The sequence below is a fragment of the Amblyomma americanum genome, chromosome 2 (assembly GCF_052857255.1).
Source record: "Amblyomma americanum isolate KBUSLIRL-KWMA chromosome 2, ASM5285725v1, whole genome shotgun sequence".
Lineage (NCBI taxonomy): Eukaryota > Metazoa > Arthropoda > Arachnida > Ixodida > Ixodidae > Amblyomma > Amblyomma americanum.
In genome coordinates, this window is record NC_135498.1 from 39,895,973 (window position 1) to 39,915,782 (window position 19,810).

Below are 19,810 nucleotides of genomic sequence, written 5' to 3' on the forward strand. Positions count from 1 at the left end.
TTTTGGTTCTTGCGGCAACTATGCGTGCGCGGTCCACGTGCTTTGCTGTTTTCATCGGTTTCATTTGCTAGGGAAGCTTGAAGAACGCAGTCAGTAGGGGCGTCTTCTGCTTGAACGAAGTTTGAAAACTCGATTTCTGTGCAAAAATTGAACGGCTCTTAATACAAGCCCAGTCATGTCAACTTCAGACAATCATGATGGCCCAGCTGAATTGGCGCAAGACTCAACTGACGAAAGTAGGACTTGCACCGACTGTCCGACTTCGGAGAGTACATGTACTAGTGAAACCACCTTAGAAACTAACGACGATGTTACCAGCAATGACAACGCGAGTGCTGAACATACAGCTTCCGAGGAAGCAGACGAGGTGCACGACCCCTATTTCTACACCAAAAGAGATGAGTTCACCTCAGAAGTTCACAAGATTGAAATTGGCAATCTCCCCAAGATTTTCGGGCATGGAGTAAGGTTCATCGCTTCTACATTTTTTAGTGTGGTGCGCTGTTTTTTGGTGTATTGCAACTCGTCGTTTTTTTTATTTTCTTCAGCAACTGAAGAAACTCCTGTCAAAAACACTGCAATTGAGTCCTCACAAAATTAAAATCGTCAACAACGCGAAGTTCGCTTTCGTGTCGTTCAGGTAATGGTAGCCGGATTTTCCTAGGTGGCAGAGTTCTTACGTACTTTTCTGGTCGCCTCCAGGTCCGAGGAAGACCGTGAGAACGCTCTGCAAAAGATTCAAGGCTACAAGTTCAAAGGGTGCACACTGACAGTCAAGGTATCCCAAAATTTATTTCGCAGTAACGCCACCCCTCGGGGTCGCATTGCTATTGTTCTGCCATGTAAAAAGAAAGAGGGGGGGGGGAGGCAAATAGTTACTCATCCTAAAATTTTTTCAAAACCTTGCAGAAAGCAAATCCCATGGCAGATCCACTGATACAAAAGCGAAAACTTGGCGAAGCTGAAGATGTCACACCACAGAAAAAACTGTGTGATGAAACCAGTATTGCGGAAAGGTTTGTCACTCCACTTTCTACGAGTGGGTGCAAAATGATGCAACCACGTAAACATTTTATGGACGTGTGCTTTTGAGAACTGAAAGCGGAGGCTTGTGGAGATTTGCTACTTAATTTGTCCCCTTGCTCTCAGATATCCATGTAAAGTTAAATTTGGACGTCTGTTCCAGAAAGTGCAATGTCTCGGAGTCCTTCATTCATCAAGGCATTCTTGTGCACTCTTATATAAAAATAATTACGTCTTCTTGTTTTGTTCTTTGGCTGTAGCAGATGCATTCGTAAGTGGTAAAATGGAATAACGGCTATGTGTTAAACTTTAGTTCTCGATAAAAGGCCTTCCTTCACCTCATAACCCTGAATGGTGTGCCTCTCGGACTGCGACTGCTTGTCTCTGTGTTGCTCGCACTAAGGTTTGCCATGCAGGATTGTAGATATGCTCTGCATTAACTCAAAACATTGGGGACATCTTAGACTATATATCTACTTCATTCGACTTGTATTCTTGCTATAATTTTTCTTTTTTGCATGCAGCACTGTTATCTAGCCTGTCATTTACTTAATGAAGGCAAAAACTCAAATTGTCATACACTTGTTCTGTTGCATTTGTGTACCATGATTCCAAGACTGATCTTTTGCAAAACATGTTTTTTTTTTTTTTTGCAGCCTCAAAGCTAAGCATACTCACACTGTTGCGTTGTTCATGTCAGCTTGAAGTTCATATCAGCTTTAAAGTAGTACAGACCATAGCCATATTGCTCGTACTAACTTACCTTATAATTTAGCACCCTTACTATTCATCACTAGAATGAGCTTCACCATGAAGCTGTATCCATTCAAAACCCTGACGATTTGTATACAAATTGAAGTTTTGTTAGAAGTGTGGTACACGTACCGCATTTAGCTTCTTTGACCATTATTGTTTTGTATATGATCTGTAATACATACCCTCCCCTCCCTAATATAAGCTTATAAAGGTGTTAGGGACAGATGGATAAATGATTGTGAAACTTTATTAACATAATGTGAATCTCCACAAGTCCTACACTGGAATGCTTGACAATGCACAGAGATTCTGGCTTTTTAAAGAGATAGTGAACAAAAATTTTGCCGCCGAAATTTGTGGCCCAAATGATAGCTGTGGCACTGAGAGTGACGAAACAACACTGTTTTGCTATAGAAATGAGCAGAAAGTAATTATTTTAATGAATATTTCTCAAACCAATTTGCGCTTACTGTTTGTCTGTGTAAAGCATTATCCTTCAAATATCTTTAAGGGCACTTGAGTTTCACATTGTGCCTGTGTGTGCCATAGTGTAATGTATGGATTGCAAATATTGCTGCTGTCCTGTGTTATCAGTGTTGATTTATACGTATATAACTAACTGCATACTTCGGTTATCCAGTGTGATCAGTTGTTTGTATGCATTGCACGTTAGCCTTATTCGATTTGTTGGAATTGCTTGTTTTCCTTTTTTTTTACGGTTTCCACTCCTGTAAGGGCCCTCAACAGGGCTGACAGTATCAATAAATAAAGAAGAAAAAGAACCGCCACTCATAGCGACCGCCTATGGAAGCTTCCACAATATGGGATGTGACGTCAACATTACCTCTTGCAAGCTAACACCAGCTCGGACTGCACGAAAGTGAATGCATTTGACGTGCTTTTGCTTCGTTGTACAGCCCATTTCATTCAGCTTCTTCATGTCCACACTTAAGATTCTCTGCCTGCGTCTCATGGTTGTATACTTTTGTGTGTCTACTTGCCTGATTCGGTCAGAATTAATCAGAAATCGCCATTGTCTGCAGCGATGGCGTACTAAAAGAGCAACAGTTTGCAAAAATGGTACCGGTAGTGCCATCTCACGCCCGCCATTGGAACGAACGGTTGGGGATACCTGAACTGTGTACTGGCAAGCCAGCTTGCCTATGGTGTTGCTGAGGGTAGGCTTGACGTTGTGTCCGTCATTTCGTAGGCAGGACACGCTGAGTACGGTCCGTTGGCTGCTCACAACACGTCAAAAATATAGCCGTCCACTCAAAAATGACGACAATGATGACTATATATTTGGGTAATCATATCTTCTGAATAAAAATGTGGTGCGTTCTCATTATTTCCAGATTTTTATTCAGTAATTATTCAAAATTTCTACAGTCTGATTCGATGACAGACAGTTGCACTTATCAGGTGTTCTGTTGTTCAGTATCATTTCCTTCCAAGAGCTAGTGTACTTAAATTCCTCCCATAATATGTGCAACATTTCACAGGGAAAGTGGGAAAGAAAAATGTCTTTAAAACATATCTTAATCGTTTCCATATTCTCTTTAACTAGCACTTTAATGGTAGGCAGCAGTAGCACATCTTTAATGCGGAGTAAATAAAACTTGCACGAAGTATGGTGATTGTAGTTTCTGGATAAAAGAAGAAGGTAAAGAGAAAGCATCAGTGAAGAACATAGAACACTGTCTTTGTTAAAAGGGCGGATCATTCTTCATGAACTTGATTGAGCTTGCCAAAAGTGTCCTGTAACGTATAGTGCACTGTCAGAAAGTTGCAGTTTGTTTGCCGATAAGCAATTTTCCTCATACCTTCTGCGTGCACTGCCATCAACCGCTGTTGACAGCACCTGTAATGCACTTGACAGGATCAAGGAGTCGGTGGCTTCCTGGTCAGACCTTCCATACGAGCAGCAGCTGCAGCAGAAAGAGGAGCAGATGCGGAAGATCATGGTCAAGTATGCCCGAAAACTTGAGCAAGTCAACCCAGGACTCAAACGATGGATCAGCAAGCAACGGTTAGAAACAGTGGGTCTTGAAATCACACCTAAGAGCAGTCAAATTGAAGCCGTCAATGGCTACATGTGCAGAGCTAATAATAATAATGATTGGTTTTTTGGGGAAAGGAAATGGCGCAGTATCTGTCTCATATATCTTTGGACACCTGAACCGCGCCATAAGGGAAGGGATAAAGGAGGGAGTGAAAGAAGAAAGGAAGAATAGGTGCCGTAGTGGAGGGCTCCGGAATAATTTCGGAGGATCTTTAACGTGCACTGACATGGCACAGCACACGGGCGTTTTTCCTCCATAAAAACGCAGCCGCCGCGGTCAGGTTCGAACCCGGGAACTCGGGATCGGTAGTCGAGGTAGAAAATTCATTTCTGCTGTGAGTTTTCTTTCCGACAAAAGTGCTTCCGGTTTTATAATACGTGAGTTGTCTTTGGTTATTATTATTATTATTATTATTATTATTATTATTATTACGGCAGTGAACACTGTGCTTGACATTACTCATCTGTTGATAGCTGATGTCAAAAGTTTTTAGTGCTATGTGAGTGGCCATTCTGCCTCGTTTCAGCAAGTCATTGCTATTTTGTTTTGTTAATGTTTTAGGGAAAAGGATGCGTTCTGGCTTTATTTTAATCACTGCGTAACTTTATCACGCTGAGCATCGCAAGATAAAGAATGCTTGAGTTGTAATTGATTCCACAATGACCTTTTTTGCTCTAGTTTTATCATCCTTCATTGAAGGGGTGGGGAGGAAGATTTTTTTGCAAAATAAAGTGGAATTGCTAAATGAATTTGCACTGAGCTCTTGTTAATGCTTCTTAACCCTTTCATAGACTGTAGGAGATATACTTCCCCCAATTTTTTGTTGGTGCTGACACTGTGGGAAGCTTGTGTCTCACCACTTAAGTGTACAACTGTTTTGTGAGAAATGTTCACTGCTGCAAAGAATAATGCAGTAGTGTGCCTGTTAACTGAATAAAAATTATGTTTCATGCCCCTAGATTTTCTAGTGTGAGGACAACATTTCAGTGGTTTTGCAAGAAATCTGGTTTTCAATGAATGGAGCCTGAAAATGTCCATAATGCTGTTGAAACTTAACTTTTTTTGATGTTTGATAACATTGAGAAATAACAAAGTTGTGATATATTACTAGGTCGGGAGTTCAGCTCTCACCGGCGACATGCTGTTTTTTAGTTTTAGGTGCTTTATTGTCTCCTGTCTAAAATGATTACTCACATACTTCTTTAAAAGTAAAGGCAAGAATTCTGACATTTCTGCTTGATTGCTTCGTTACAGAGACTTGGTTTTCATAAAGTCACCTGGTGACCTGCCATGGTGGTTCAGTGGCTATGGTGTTAAGCTACTCAGCCCAAAGTCGTAGAGTTTAAGTCGCGACCTAGGTTGCTAAATTTAGATGGCGGGGAAATTCAAGAACACCCTTGTTCTATGCAATGTTGGCACACATTAAAGAACCCCGGGTAGCTGAAATTAATCTTGAGCCAGTCCCGGCCATATTTCAATGGAGGCAAAACACAAAAGGCACCCATTTGCTATGTGATGTCAGTGTATGCTAAGGAATACCAGGTGGTCTAAATTAATCCTGAGCCCTCCACCACTTTGTTCATCATAGCCCGTGTATTGCTTGAGGCCTTCAAAACTCCACAATTTACAATTTTTTTTAATCTGGAGCCCTCCGCTGCATTGTCGGAGATAGCTTCGTGTGTAGCTTTCGGAAGTTAAGTCTGACATACTGTATTAAAGCCACGTGAACTCATTTGTTTGCAGGGAAGCTCACAAGCTTGGCGTCTGCCCCCTTGAGACCATCAAGGCATCCCCAGTTGTAGATGGCTACCGCAACAAGAATGAGTTCACCGTGGGCAGGCACCTGGAGACAGGAGAGGCGACCGTGGGCTTTCGCATTAGCAGTTATAGGCAGGGATCCATGAGCGTTGCTTCAGCAGACGAGCTCTCAAATATTCCAGAATCGGCAAAAAAGGTGGCCAAGGTATGCTTTCACTTTGTTTTGTTTTTTAGCCACCCTTCAAATTGGTGAATGATTTGGCCGGCAACAATAGTACCCGTGTCAGATGTCTCTTTATTTCAGGAGAATGGTGAGTTGGGCAAGTTGGATGTAGTTCATTCTGGCGGAAAATTCAGCGCAGAAGGACGAAAGACACTGGAAGGGGGACAAAACAAGTGCTGTCTGGCAACTGAATTTTATTGCGAAGGCACGCAATATATACACACAGACGGCGTAGGTGCAAAAGGCATGCAGTGCATAGATAGCGTAGTGGGCACTATTAACTCCAACGTGCAATAAAAACCAACCGAAGTACACTTGCGGCACAGATCAACAGGTGACACATCATGTGGAATCTAAAAATCCTATCTCTTCTTCGTCCAACGTGATGGAAGGAGTGCTAACACAGATATCTTTTTTCTTCCTGATAAAATACCAGGCAGAATCTAATTTTGTGCCCGAGTTTCACCATGTTTATTCACTAAACAGAAAGGCGTAAAAAGGGAGTAAACTGTCCTCTAGAGTACTTCCTTTTATTAAAGGGAGAGCACTAGAGGACAGCTTACTCTCTTTTTAATCCCATATAGGTGTGTTCGTGTCCAGTGTGTAGACCAGTGCTCATGCGATTTAATAAATGTCCAATAATGATTCGCAGTGCCCCTGAGGCGCAAAGCTTTTAGGCTACTTGGCATGCCATTGGAGGAAAGGGAAAAGACAGAGGAGTTTTCAAGCCATGTGGAGAGAGAGAGAGAGAGAAAACTTTTATTTCTTTCCAAGAGGTTCGCGGGGATGAAGACTTCCTGGTCGTCTTGCTACAGACGAACACCTTCCCTAACCTACACACATACAACAAGATATCACCAACGCAATTCAGACCAGACTGCCCCTGGTGCGGCAGTACGCCCACACTCTATCACATCACCTGGGAATGCAAGAGAAACATAGCATTCCACAATCAACAAACACCGAGTGCGGAGCAATGGGAGAGCTGTCTCTTCAGCAGCGAGCTTGAGGTCCAGAGGGCCTTGGTAAAGCACGCAACTGAAGCGGCACAACTCAGTGGAGCCCTGGACTGAGGGCCCACTCTTGCTTGAAGCCATGTGGAGGTTCTGTAGGTTTTGTAGCTGTGGTATGAGGCATATTTAAACAGTCCATAGACTGTACTTTCTATGGACTGTCTATGGAAATTTTTGCTGGGGCATAGCCAGGAGTGATAGAATGAGCACTTACCTCAATGAAGCCACATGGGCTCAAAAAAAAGCTGTGCGTTGTTGGGTTGCAAAATAGGTAAAACCAATTTGACAAGGAGGGCATGACTTTTTTCTCCTGTAATTTATAAGACCATCTGGAATTTTTGAGACTGGATGAAAAAATTTGTTCTGGTCTGGAACTGAGTCGTGTTTTTTTTTTCCACAGCATACTGAATTTTTTTCAGGCAGTCAAGATTTTAAGAAAGTTGTACATCTTTTTATGCAGCTGTAGGACATTGCTCTGGTGGACATTGTAAGAGTACTTGTTTTCTAGCTAGGGACTCGCTTCACCAGAAGTTTATTTATTTATTTTTGTTAATGCACTGCACAAGCAGGACCTGAAGTAGGATGCTTCTACAGTCAAATCTCGATATAACGAACACAGATATTACGAATTATTGGCTATATCGAACTCTTCATAAATATTTTTGACAAACGCATGCAATTTCTGCTTTATATATCGAATGCGGTTGACCATGAAACGGATCTATCGAGCTCCCCAGCGCCAAACTGTGCCCGTTCGGATGGCAGGCGGCAGGCTTCGCCGCACTGCACAAGTGACTGGTGGTGATGCAACAAGCGTTCGTGCCAACGTTTGCACTTTTATCTTGCACTTGCCAGCAGCGGCATGTAGGGTTGCAGTCCAGCAGTCAGCACGGGTTCATGCCTCTGGCATCCGTCGACTGCGCCCTGGAAGCAGGAGCACAGGCGATTGTGAGCTTGAATTAACACTCCTGCGCTCACGTCGGCTGCCGCGGAGGTGGTGTAGGCGGTGATAGCTTTCGCTCTGACGTACTCTTTTCCTCGCGACACTGTTGTGATGCGGGGAAGCCACCATAGGCGGCGCTTAGCCTGCGTTTGTGGTGCTGCGCGGGAAGCCAACCTAACTGGCGCTCAGTTTTTTGCGGCCTTCGAAATACCGCCGTAGCCTAGGAAAACGTCTCTCCGTTTCACTAGAAAGCATCGCCAGAATCGCGGCCCCTTCAATAACTAAACTGCGCTGCTGTTATGCGCATTTATGACGAAATTTTATTAGTTTCGGCTATAGCGAACTATTTTACGACTTTTTACTTATTCGCTGTAACGAGGTTTTGCTGCAGTATCATCTTGCATAAGGGAGCACAATGACTTGCTGTGGGTGTAGAGGCCATGCTAAGGGTTTCCAATCACTCTGCAGTGCTTCCAGGACTATGTGCAGCAGTCTGGCAAGGAACCATTCAACCCCGAGACGCATGAAGGGTACTGGCGGCAACTGACTGTGCGTACTACCAAGCAAGGACACATCATGGCTATCGCAGTCATTCATCCTCAAGCTCTCACTGAGGTTTGTTCCTTCCCTGTCTTTGCTTTATCGCATATACTAATTAATTTCATGTGGGCCAGTTAAATTACATGTACATATGCATGTCTGTATGTCAGGATAATGTGTGTCATGATGCGGACTAAACTATAACGCTTGACGTTGCAATTCAAGCACTGTAGCGTGAGGTAGTCCTCTTGAGTTAAGATCTTTTCGAATCGGAATAACGGGTTGATAACCATATTGGGGACCCTAATATTTTATTTTATCATGCTTTTGATATGAAATGCCCAGCAGGTGAGTTCTTTTAAATGTTTTGTTATCTTTATTGCAACGTATTGTTGCTTTTGAAGAGTTTTGGTTTTTATTGTTGCTGACAGTACTAACCTGTATTGCCATCCGTCTTTTATTCTTCTCCGCTCTGGAATTTCAGGAAGAAATCTCGGAGGAGAAAGAAAAACTACGTAATTTTTTCACCGATGGGCCTGGAAAATCGAGCGGCATCACTTCGTTTCATTTTCAGAGGTTTGACAAAAAACGCTCTGATGAAGAACAGCCAGAGTATGAACATGTTTTTGGAACAGAGGTGAGGCAGTTTTTTCATTGTGATGTTAATGGAGTACTGACACAAAATTTACAAGTTTCATATCATTGTTGGGAAGGCAATCAGCTCAGTGTAAGAAAAGTCTTTCATGTGTTTACACTTCACTGTCTGGCGCATCTACATACAGTGAAAGCTCATTAATTCAAAGGCCGTCGGACTGCGTAAAATATTCTAATTAAGTGGGTTTTCGAATTGCCCAAAATTGAAGCAGAAAAATAAAGGCAGGTGCGAAAGTTGTTCTACTGTTTGCAGGAGTTTAACTCTTTCCGTATTGCGAAAAAGTGACCTATTTTGAGTGTTCTGGAATAAAAATTACTTCTTCGAGAAGTACTGAATGCGCTGCGAATTGTAATACATCAAACTGTACCTTATTAATTACGCTGCTGAATGAAGCAAAACGCCGGAGTGGTGTGTGCAAAACTTTTTGGAAATTTATTGGTTAAATATGCTGGTAACAAAAAAGGAATACCAGCAAAACAAAAATAATCCGCTGCACTGAGCCAGAAATTGATTTCAACGTAATTAAATAAACACAAAGTTGCACATGTTCTTAGCTACCATTTGTGATTTTCAGCTGCATACATAATACACTGCACTTTCTGTGGCCTTTCAAGTTAGGCAATACGACTGCTGTGCACCAGAGAAAGCAGTCACATGGGGGCATGAAGTGGAGGTGGATATGGGATCTGCTGCACATTACATTTGTTCTGAGTTCAGTTCTTGTGTTTTTTATAGTAGAGCTTGCAGTTAGTACTTTTTAAATTTTTTTTTCTGGTTGATAGCAATAAAAAATAAAAAGAACACAGAAAAGGCCTTAAAAGGTGGCTTGGCCTTCCCTGACATCATCATATTAAAAAATCTGCTGGCACATTCGGTAAAATATTTTGGCAGTATGCTACAAAGACCCTAAGGCACTAAATAAAACTACTCTCTCAAAGTGCTCTGTGTAGCCTTTCACCTCTGACTTTGAGGAGCATGCTGCAAAACGGACCCCATGATCAGCGACAAGTGGAAAGTTTCATTTTTCACGTCGCCTCCTTGCGTTAGAAAATAAAGCAAAAAACCAAAGACGTGGTGTTACAGAAGCTAACTAAATGGCACAGCTTGTCTGCAAGTGTTGAATTGAATGTTTGATGGCTTGTTTAAAACATGGCTTGTACATGACCCATGGCCTATGGCACGGTAAGGAAGGAGATGCTGCATTGCACTCAAAAATGGTGCAGACTTCTCCTTCAATGGGAACTCATTTGGACTCTTCGTTGCCGCCGTATCACTGCTGGCCACCCGAAATTCGATCACACAGGTCTCGATGTCCGCAGAACATGGTCATGCGTCTCTCTCTTGTAAATTGGTTATTGCCAAACCTGTTCACTGTTCACTGGCATGCGCGACGACGGTGACCCATGTCGGATATACGTCAGGTTAGTGGTACAGCGCAGCTCTAAGGCACATGCACAGAACAGCTGTGAGATGAAACGGAACTACTAGTAGAGGCACGCGGCGTGGTCCAGCTGACCAATCCGCACATGGCACAGTGAATTTTGTATCAAGCTCAGTGCAGCATGCGGTATGCATGAAATAGAAACTATGCTGTTTGCTGCTGCTGGTGTGGTCTGAGCATTTCGAATATAGTGCTAAATGGCGGCCAGGCAGTAGTGAGCTGCAGAAGGCCTCCTTGGCCGGAGTAATGTTATGTTGCTGCGCACTATAAGTTGGAGTGTCGCCACTGTAGGTACGGTGGTGTTGAGTAAACATTCAGACATAATTATTAGTCAACTGCAGTTCAGGTAAGATGATGATATTGTGCGATAAGTTGTGTTATTTGTGTGCAAAATGGATTGCACAAGCACCTTGAAGTAGCAGCAAAATTTTATGGGGCACAAACCGTCGTGGTGCAAAAAAGCAACAAAAATTGGTAGGGTTTAACGTAGTTAAAACCAGTAGACGTGCGAATGCTGGTGTTTATTCTTCAATTGGAGGGGGCACCTAATCTTTGCATAACATCGTATCTTTAGTGGGATTAATGCCCATATAGTGGGTTAATGGGTTTAGTAGGTTAATGCAGATACCAGGAAATTTTGACAAGGCTATTTTCTGTGATGCATCAAACCTTGCGATTTGTTTTGTGGCTGAAGGACATAGAAGAAAGTCTCCTCGGCCTGATTTTTCAAGTGAGCCCAGACGCATTCTTCCAAGTGAACACACCGGCAGCGGAAGTCCTGTACAGAACTGCAGAAGAAGTTGCTGGGCTCACTTCTGACACAACACTTCTCGACGTGTGTTGTGGCACAGGAACCATTGGACTCTCTCTTGCCTCGGTGAGTGTGACACGTCAGAGAATTGTGAAATAACTGGAAGGTACAACGTTATTATTTTTTTCTGGGCATTTTCAGTTATTGTTTTCATGAATTAAATGAAGAGCCTTAACCAGAAGAAGAAAAAAATCCTCTCTGGTCATTGCCAACAGGCATCATAAGCAATAAAGGGTATATTAGAGAGAAGAAAACGAAATCTAGTATAAAGTAGTTGTTGGCTGAAATTTTCTTGTCTAGTCGTAATAAGCCCTGTCTATATTCATTATTTTCAATGGTAGAAATTTAAATTGCCATAATAGAAAGCACAGAACTGACAGGCTGCAGCAATATTGGTTGGTGGGGTGGGAAACTTATTCTTGCACATGACATATATTGCTTTCTTGTTGTAATCTGACATTCAATTTAATTTGGTGAGCAAAATGTAACATAGACAATTACATATGTGCTTCTTAGCAGCTTCTCAGCGATTGCCTAATGTACAAAATGCCAAGCTGCTACGAGACATTCACATTGCCTGCAACATATTTAGTTTTGCCAAGCCATTGCTTTTACTATACACCATACCGGCATAGCGTTCGAATGGTGCGGCGCTAGTTTTCTGTCAGTGCTGCCAGAAATTTGAGAAATGTGCACTGCTTATTTTTCCTAGCAGTTGCAAAAAGAGCAGTTTGTGGTGTGATTACGATGTGAACACTTGTATGGCCTGCATACTAGTTGAAAATACCATTGATAGGTCTTGGCAGTGTCATCAGCCTTCCTATAGTATGGTTCTGGTGTGTGCTGCCTTGATGATGTTGGCTCCTAAAGTCCCTTTTAAGAAACATGTTTGTTCTTAGTTTTTGATATACCGGAGATAAGGAACCAGGATTTATAATTAGCCTAAATGAATCTGAGTACAGAAAAGGCAGAAGCATGCATTCATTCTTCTCAGCAAGGCATTGCACATTCTTTGCACGTCTTCTTCAGTTTGTCGAATTTAGTGGTATCAGATGGTAAAATTGTTTGACTTCCATGAAAGATAGGCTTGTAGGCTTAAGTGGCCTCTTTGTTAAAAGTTTATGAATGTGAAAGATGCAATGGCATGAGTGATAAGTTGTGCTTGCATTGTCGACCTGCTGTTCTGACACGTGTTTAGGGCATGAGTGAACTCAATGTAGAGAGAAGACATAAGAAAATTTACTGAGGAAACATGCCTGACTTTTTTTTTTCTACATTTTCCAGACCTTAGGCTTGACTGTTATTCAAGCAACTCAGTGCCTTTTTGCTCACTCTTCCTTCCCCTTTCTGTTAGTTCATTCATTCATTCCTATGGCACATCAAGAACAGAAACAGCTGTTCAGAAACAAAGTGCAGAAAACACATTCCTTGAAGCCTTGTTGTCACGCAGTTCTTTTAGCTTGTTTACCTGTCTCGTGCTTTCTACTTTGTCTTTGCAGAAAGTAAACAAAGTCTATGGCATAGAGGTGTGCAAAAGAGCTGTGCAAAATGCCAAGCGCAATGCTGAGTTGAATGGTGAGTCTGGCACTTGCTGTTTGTTGAAAGGAAGGTTGTAGCTCTCAAGCTTACACCATCTTCATTCATTTAAAGGCATATTAAACGTGGCTTCGTGCGTCATCTGTCTGCTTTCATAAACGCGTGTCTAGGCTTTATACACTATATTCACTGCATGTCATGTACTTTTAGGTGCATTTTGCACTACGAGAGCCTCTTAAGTGATGCTCTCCTAAATTTCTGTCTTCCCAGTGTGACTGAAAGTGCTACTTGTGGACCAATGTGAAAGCCTTGATGGGTGAAGTTTCAGTGATAGTGTATTTGTCATGATAGATCCATATTTTTGGTTTGACTGAGTCACTTATTAGACCAACATGCTCAAGTCATCAGAATTAAAATGTTGTATGTGTGTAATGCAGAAAGGTTTGTGCAGTCCCACTGGTTTTTCTATTTTTTCATTTAGAGACGCAAAACCTAACCCATGGTTTTGGGTCTCAATTGCAGGCATTAAGAATGCCAGTTTTGTGCAAGGAAAAGCTGAAGATGTCATCCAGGATGTAATTCGCACAGTTAGGGACTGCAACGAAATTGTAGCCATCGTGGACCCTCCAAGGCAGGGCCTGCGTAAGTGTTTTTTTTTTCTTGTTTTGTTCTTCCTTTACCTTAGCTGCTCAGTTCTTAGCTGCTCGGTGAAAATTTATGCCCTTGAGACAAGATTTTGTATCTCTTTGCATGTTTTGATCTCTGGCCTGCAGACAATAAAGTTTTGCGAACGCTTCGAGCCACCGCGTCCATCAAGAAGCTGGTGTACGTCTCGTGCAACCCGAACGGAGCGCTTCAGAACTTTTTAGAGTAAGTTTAATTTTATTGAGGAAACCTGTCTATCCCCGCTGGCTGTGTTCTGAATGCATGTACCATTACTGGATGCAGTAATATGAAAAGTAAGCATGTTGTGGATGGACAGTTTTGTTTACTGTCCACAAGCTTTGTGACAGTCAGCCAACCCCCTGGCTGACTGTCTGTTGGCTGTTGTATCTGGCTGTGGTATTTTTAACGCAGGGGACTTGTGGGAAGTTTCACAGCTGGTATCGTCAGAGAGCACTCGTTACATCCATTCTACGGGGCAGTTGATGCAGTCTAGAAGTGCACTTTGGTACTAGTGTAGAAACCGGGCCACATGTGCATGGACAAAAAATTGAAGGGGTTGGCCATTAGCAGTACTGTCCATTGTAAGTGCATTGATCGCTTTCCAAAGTTATTCTGTGCTTTTGTGTTGTGTATGAAGCAAGTTTAGCCAAGCAGGGCATCACTTGGCTGCTGCAAGGCGAACTTCACCTCTGTACTGGCATGACAAAATCGTCATTCATGACTAACACTCTGGTGTTTCAGCTTGGCAAGAGCTGCATCAAACAACTACAAAGGGGATCCATTTGTGCTGACCAGGGCTGTGCCGGTGGATATGTTCCCGCACACACCACACTGTGAGCTTGTGCTACTCATGGAGCGTCTCAGTGCCTGATTAAAACTTTTTTTGGGATGAAAACACTGTGTTCCTCAAAAAGAGTATTCCTCATTTTCTTTCTTTTTTCTTATTTTTTTATAGCCGCTGTAAGAGCTCGAAAACATTGCTAAGGAGGTCTTTCACCATCGGGCATGCAAATTCGATTACTATGTCCTGCAGCATTTAACTCCACGGCTTTTTTTTTTTTTTTACAAAAATGACAATCCTAAATTTCGGGTCCAACGTGGCACCGACCTATATGCAGGTTCTGAGGTTGTTTTGGCCAAGCCGCGAGTAGTGTGTGCTCCTCGCCGGTGCCCATTCCTGGAAGGTTGCATGGAGCTCCGTGTGTTAAAAAAAAAAATTCGCAATCACTGCGATTCATTTTGCAGAGTATGCGCTCGCATTAGTATTCCCCTTAGATGGAGCAGCCACTGTGGATGACTTTGTGTGTCAAATATATACTTGGATGTTTTGCTTGCAGAGTAGATCTATATTATGACATTTCGTCTTATGCCCAGCTGCATGTTTATAAAACATGCAAAAAGAAAAACGAAGTTTCTTCTTGGTATGAGCATGCTGTCTAAAATGAAGCGATGCGTTGTGGTAGTTGCACGCCCACATGTGTAATCTTCTTTCAGTTCCAGAGTACTCGATTATAGGAGGCAGTTCTCTTACATTCACATAAGCACACCCAGCTTACTGGCAAGAAGTTATTCTTTTGATGGTACCCATGCTCAAAAAATATTTCTGGATTTCTGTACACAATTCTATCTATACTAGCTGTCTGGGTTTGATTGTAACAGGGAATAGGCGAAATGCATAAATTTTCCGAAATGTGTGCAACACTTTTGAAGAGAGTGATAACGTTTGGATCTTATGCACATTTGCACTGTCAGAAAAATGCCTCACTTAAGGAGGAAGTGGGGATCAGATCAGGAAAATTGTGAAAAAAGTCGAGTTTTGAAATTTAAATTTTTTGCCATCTACAACACTTTTTCTGTGTTGTGCTGAAATATTTCACCGAAAAGCAGAGTCTAAGTGCTCCAAATAAATATATTCTTAATGGCATTAGCTCTCTAAAAAAGCTGTGTGTACACAAAATAATGGTAAAGCATGGCTTACTTACCTGGGCCTGTGCTTGTTCCTTTATATTTATGCTTGAATACCGCTGAGGTGAACTATTGCTTATAGCAGGTCAGTGCTTGCAAGGAACATCGATAGAGGCAGCATGGAAAAGTTTCAGCAATTTGAATATTTATCTTTAATGGCTATATATATACACTGAAGTGACAGCGTTAACAATTTTACGACAACATATTTGGCACCAAACACATGCACAAACCCTTGTGTCATATCTGTCCGGCACACAGCAAATGGTCAGAGTGCCCATGTGTGTTGACATGTAGCGTGAAAGTATTTGTGTGCTTGGGTGTTTAGGTTTCGCACAGGTTCCTCTGCGAAGCTTTATTTTTGTTTATTTTTTGCTTAGATGGAATGTTGTGAACACAACTGTTATTGAGCCAACAAATGTGGCCACGTGTATCTCGATATGCATAATGCACTCAGTGGACAAGAATAGTGTGCTGATGACAATGAAGCAAAGTACAGAACTGAATGCCGTGATGCAACCCTAGGACAATCACCAGTGGTTCCAGCCAAGAAGAGTAGTCTGGAGAGGTGGTCAGTATTTGAGGTGTCACACAGTCATATGCCATTCTGTAATCTTTTACATAACTAGCAGCTGCTGTTCCGGGTCACGCATCGGCACAATTTAGAATTGGCATTTCATAGCAAAGCAAGCATTGCTGGTAATTGAGTCAAATCTAATATTATACATGGTACTCATTTGTATGTGATCAAGCTGTTGGAACATGCACAGTCATTTGTAACAAATTGGTAAAGAGGATACTTTCATTTTAGCCTCTGGATCGTGGTGCTGTGACCAAGGTGCAGTTGCCTATCGATAAATCAAACTCCAGGGGGACCAATGTTAGAATTGTGAAGAATTTGAACTAGAGGGAGCATTTCCATTGTGCTTGTTGTTAGGGGCACTGAACTGGTTGCTTAAACTAAATGACTCAAATAAATTACAGTCCATTGTATTAAGACTGGGCTGTGCAACTTGTGGAACTTTGAGCATCCTGCTGATTCCCATCAAAATATTGAGAGGTGGGGAGGGTCTGCACCATTCCCCTGGCCGTGGCAGCCTTCACGCATTACCTTCAGCTTTTCCATTGGGTTTAATGAAGTGGCTTTTCCTGGAACAACTACCATATTGCTGACGTTGCCTACATGAATGAAATGTAGGGTTGGGAGCATGCTTTCTTTCATTTTAAAAGCTGTGCATGTGGAATTATCTTGACGAATGTCTTCACTTTGGTTGTCTTATGCAGACAAATATGTAGCATTGTCATTGATTCATAATTGCTACTTGGTAGGTTCTCGCTTCCACACTGGGGGGAAAAATAACTGTGCCCTCTATTACACCTTGATGCTTTTGGCATTGGTTGAAGCCGTAATCTGCCGCAGAGTGGGGAATGGGCTTGGTGTAGATCTTACTCCGTGGTAGAGATCAGCACGAGTTGTAACTGTGGTGCAGGCCGTCATCTGTGTTGACACCCTTCCACAGTTGTTATGAGGCTTGCCTTCGTGGCCTGTGCTTACACAGCACAGACTTTGGGAAGTGTGCAGGTTGCTTAGATCTGGTAGTCACACATGCTCAGTTCTTTTATGTTTTGTCAGCTCCACTGGGAATTCATTGCCCTCGCCCCTTAAAGTAAAGGCAACCAGAAACTTATACGTTCTATCACAAAGCATACATTAAGATGTGTGAATGTGAAGCTGCGCTGATTACTCACAGAATTCATGTCGCGATGGTAGATAGCTGAACAATATTATTCCTGTTTGCCAAACCCTAGCAGTGTTATGAACATTTTAGGGGCAATCGCTATTCGGGGGACCAATTTGCAAAACTGTAATCGCTTGATCATTGGTAGCCCCCCTTTCCCATATGTTTGCCAACTGTAGAACCCTGCAGAGTGATGATCAATGTGTTTGCCAGTTACTGCACTTCCCTGCTCTCCTCTAAGTTCACTCTCTTTTCCTGTGTAAGCTGTGCTATCTGTATGTTCAGCTTCTGACCAGGAGATGTCAGTTCCTTGTTTGAGAACATTGGAGGGGTTTAGCAACATGGAGTGCACTTCCCAAGTGTACCTTGATGCACCTGTGGGTGTGGGCTGTTCTCACAAAGAGCTATTTTAATTAGTCATCTGGCTGTCAATTTGAACAGCAAATGCATTAAAATATCCAGTACTACTATGGTACATTGTCTACAGACCCGTATTGTACTGTCATCAGGCTGAAGCGACTCTCGATGGTTATATTGCAGTGACAAGCATTGTGTGCACCAGTTTAAAATAAGCATTGCACAAATAATGCACATAGTGAAGTGAGTGCCACCATTGCTTGAAGTTCCTTCTTTCCTTTTTGCCTCTAAAAGCACTCTGACTTTTGTGGTAAAACTTCAGGAGAGGATGAAATTTTGCTCACAGTTTAATGCTTTGTTTGCCAATATGGGAACTGATACCTGGTTAAGTGAACCTGAAAGGGAAGAACATCAGCCTTGTTCTTTTTTATTGAAACTAGTCTTTTCAGAATCATGTTTCGAATGGAGTTGTGGTTTCTTTTGGAAATCTGGCTTCTTAACAGAAAACTGCATCCGGTTTGCACCTGCATATAAATTCGTAGCTGCCAATCCTGGTACTAGGTAACTTAGGCAAATTTATAGTGCCTCCCATGTGACAGATTTGAGTGGGCATTTCTTGGTTTTGCAGAAAAACAAACTCCAACGGCAGAGTTCACTGTGCCTAGCCATAGCTGCTTGCAGCTTTGTTTCTTTATACTTGAATGGTACTGCCGAGGGAGCCCGGTTGTTGAAGCGAACATGTTTTTTGCTCTTATAAGTGCAGCAGCGCCTCACTAAAGCATATATATTTGTGTCATCACAAGCCCAATCAGGCGTTGTAAACTGAGGATTTAGCGAAACAACTGTGAGTATCCTAGAGTTTCATCTAACGGAATGTTTACTGTCATTACATTGAATAGCGCGCCCGAGACCAAGACTACTTTTTATCAGCTGCTCACCGGCTCTGCACAAGCAATTAGACACATCACTCACTATAAACAGAAACCATAGCCCAAGAGCTCCTATCTACAGCAGTGCGATGTTTACTGTAAACTGTATACAAACTCCAGTATACTTGTCTTGTTAAATCCCGTAATTTCAAATGTGCTGCAGTATTAAATGCCAAAAGGCCTTTGGTTTGCGTTGTTATGAAACCTTTCTGTTGTTATTTATGTATCTTACTATCTGAAATACTCATTGCAATGACAGTTAGGTATATTTATAAATATCATCCATATCCTAGCCTTGCTGTTGTGCTTGACTTCACTGCTGCTTGCAGGAGTCACTGTTTTCAGGTTTTAAAAGGGTAACTAAGGAAGGAGGCATATGTCGCATTTCACAAATAAACTGTTTCCTATTTTGTTTGCCTGTAGATTTTTGTGCAAGCACCATGAAAGCTGATTGGACAGTGTCTTCCTTGGTGCCTCAGCAGAAAAATAGCTTTACAAGGTGGAAGAAATATAGTCGAACTTCCTTGCATAAATACGTACTGCACTGCTAAGGGAGCATTTTTGTTTGGGGCCTTAGGAACAAGAGAACATGCGATATGGGCTGAGTGTGCTTTAGGTAATTCATTACAGAACTGTTTTTCTCTTGTAGTTTTGGTCATCTGCACGGTCATCTGGTGCAAGCGCACTTAATTTATGGGGGTTTTGTGATACGCAGCATATGACGGGGCAACGAATGAGTCACTGTTCTGTGAGCACGCATGGCTTGTTACTGTTCTGTACACTGACCTATTACGCCACAGCCCACGGCAACCAAAATGGGAACCTCAGGTTAAAAATGGTACCGTAATGAAATATAAACCGCACTGGAGCATATCTTTTCTATTTCTGCCTTTTCTAAAGCCTAGTGCATGGTTATCACCTGAAAACAAAACCTGGAAACATAGTGTCTGCACTGCTATAAGTATAGAAGCACAAATTCAGGTCATTGAGTGTTTTGATGTCCACATTACACAAGCTGGTAGCCTTGACAGAGGTATTTTGTTGACATGTTTGTGTACATGTTTTGTCTATATGTTTAAAATAATAATGTGTCGCAGCTTGATCCGCCATCATTTTTTTCTGCGTACTTTAGAACTCGTTTCTTAGGGCGCATGCATTGTTTTTATGAAGCTAGCTTGCAGATGTAAAGTACAATGATGGTCATCGTAACTGTGAACACATGTGTATTTCGTGTGCACTACGTCATTGAGACACTCCCACGTCATCTGTTATACTACTGCAACAGCTGCTCTGGGTTACTTTCTTGATACTGGCGGTCTCTTGAATTTAGTGATATGATACCGCGTTAGCGTCGAAATGATCTAGGCTATCGCGTGTTCATGGCAACGGTGA

General features: G+C 42.2%; 1 protein-coding gene across 1 annotated transcript; it reads left to right on the forward strand.

Moving 5' to 3' along the window:
* Positions 1–36: 36 nt before the first annotated feature.
* LOC144121060 (tRNA (uracil-5-)-methyltransferase homolog A) lies at positions 37–18,613 on the forward strand. The gene is made up of 13 exons (XM_077653991.1): positions 37–463; positions 549–640; positions 703–778; positions 910–1,016; positions 3,659–3,808; positions 5,586–5,805; positions 8,248–8,394; positions 8,804–8,956; positions 11,110–11,292; positions 12,726–12,801; positions 13,285–13,404; positions 13,536–13,632; positions 14,170–18,613. The coding sequence occupies exons 1-13, from the start codon at positions 176–178 to the stop codon at positions 14,297–14,299; spliced, it is 1,839 nt and encodes a 612-aa protein (XP_077510117.1). The 5' UTR covers positions 37–175; the 3' UTR covers positions 14,300–18,613.
* Positions 18,614–19,810: the final 1,197 nt, after the last annotated feature.

Bases quoted from the DNA above. Each gene is read 5' to 3' on its own strand.
- LOC144121060 (XM_077653991.1), top strand. From the start codon at position 176: ATGTCAACTTCAGACAATCATGATGGCCCAGCTGAATTGGCGCAAGAC. The intron at 11,293-12,725 runs GTGAGTGTGACA...TTGTCTTTGCAG, and splicing joins TTGGACTCTCTCTTGCCTCG to AAAGTAAACAAAGTCTATGG. The intron at 13,405-13,535 runs GTAAGTGTTTTT...TCTGGCCTGCAG, and splicing joins CCCTCCAAGGCAGGGCCTGC to ACAATAAAGTTTTGCGAACG.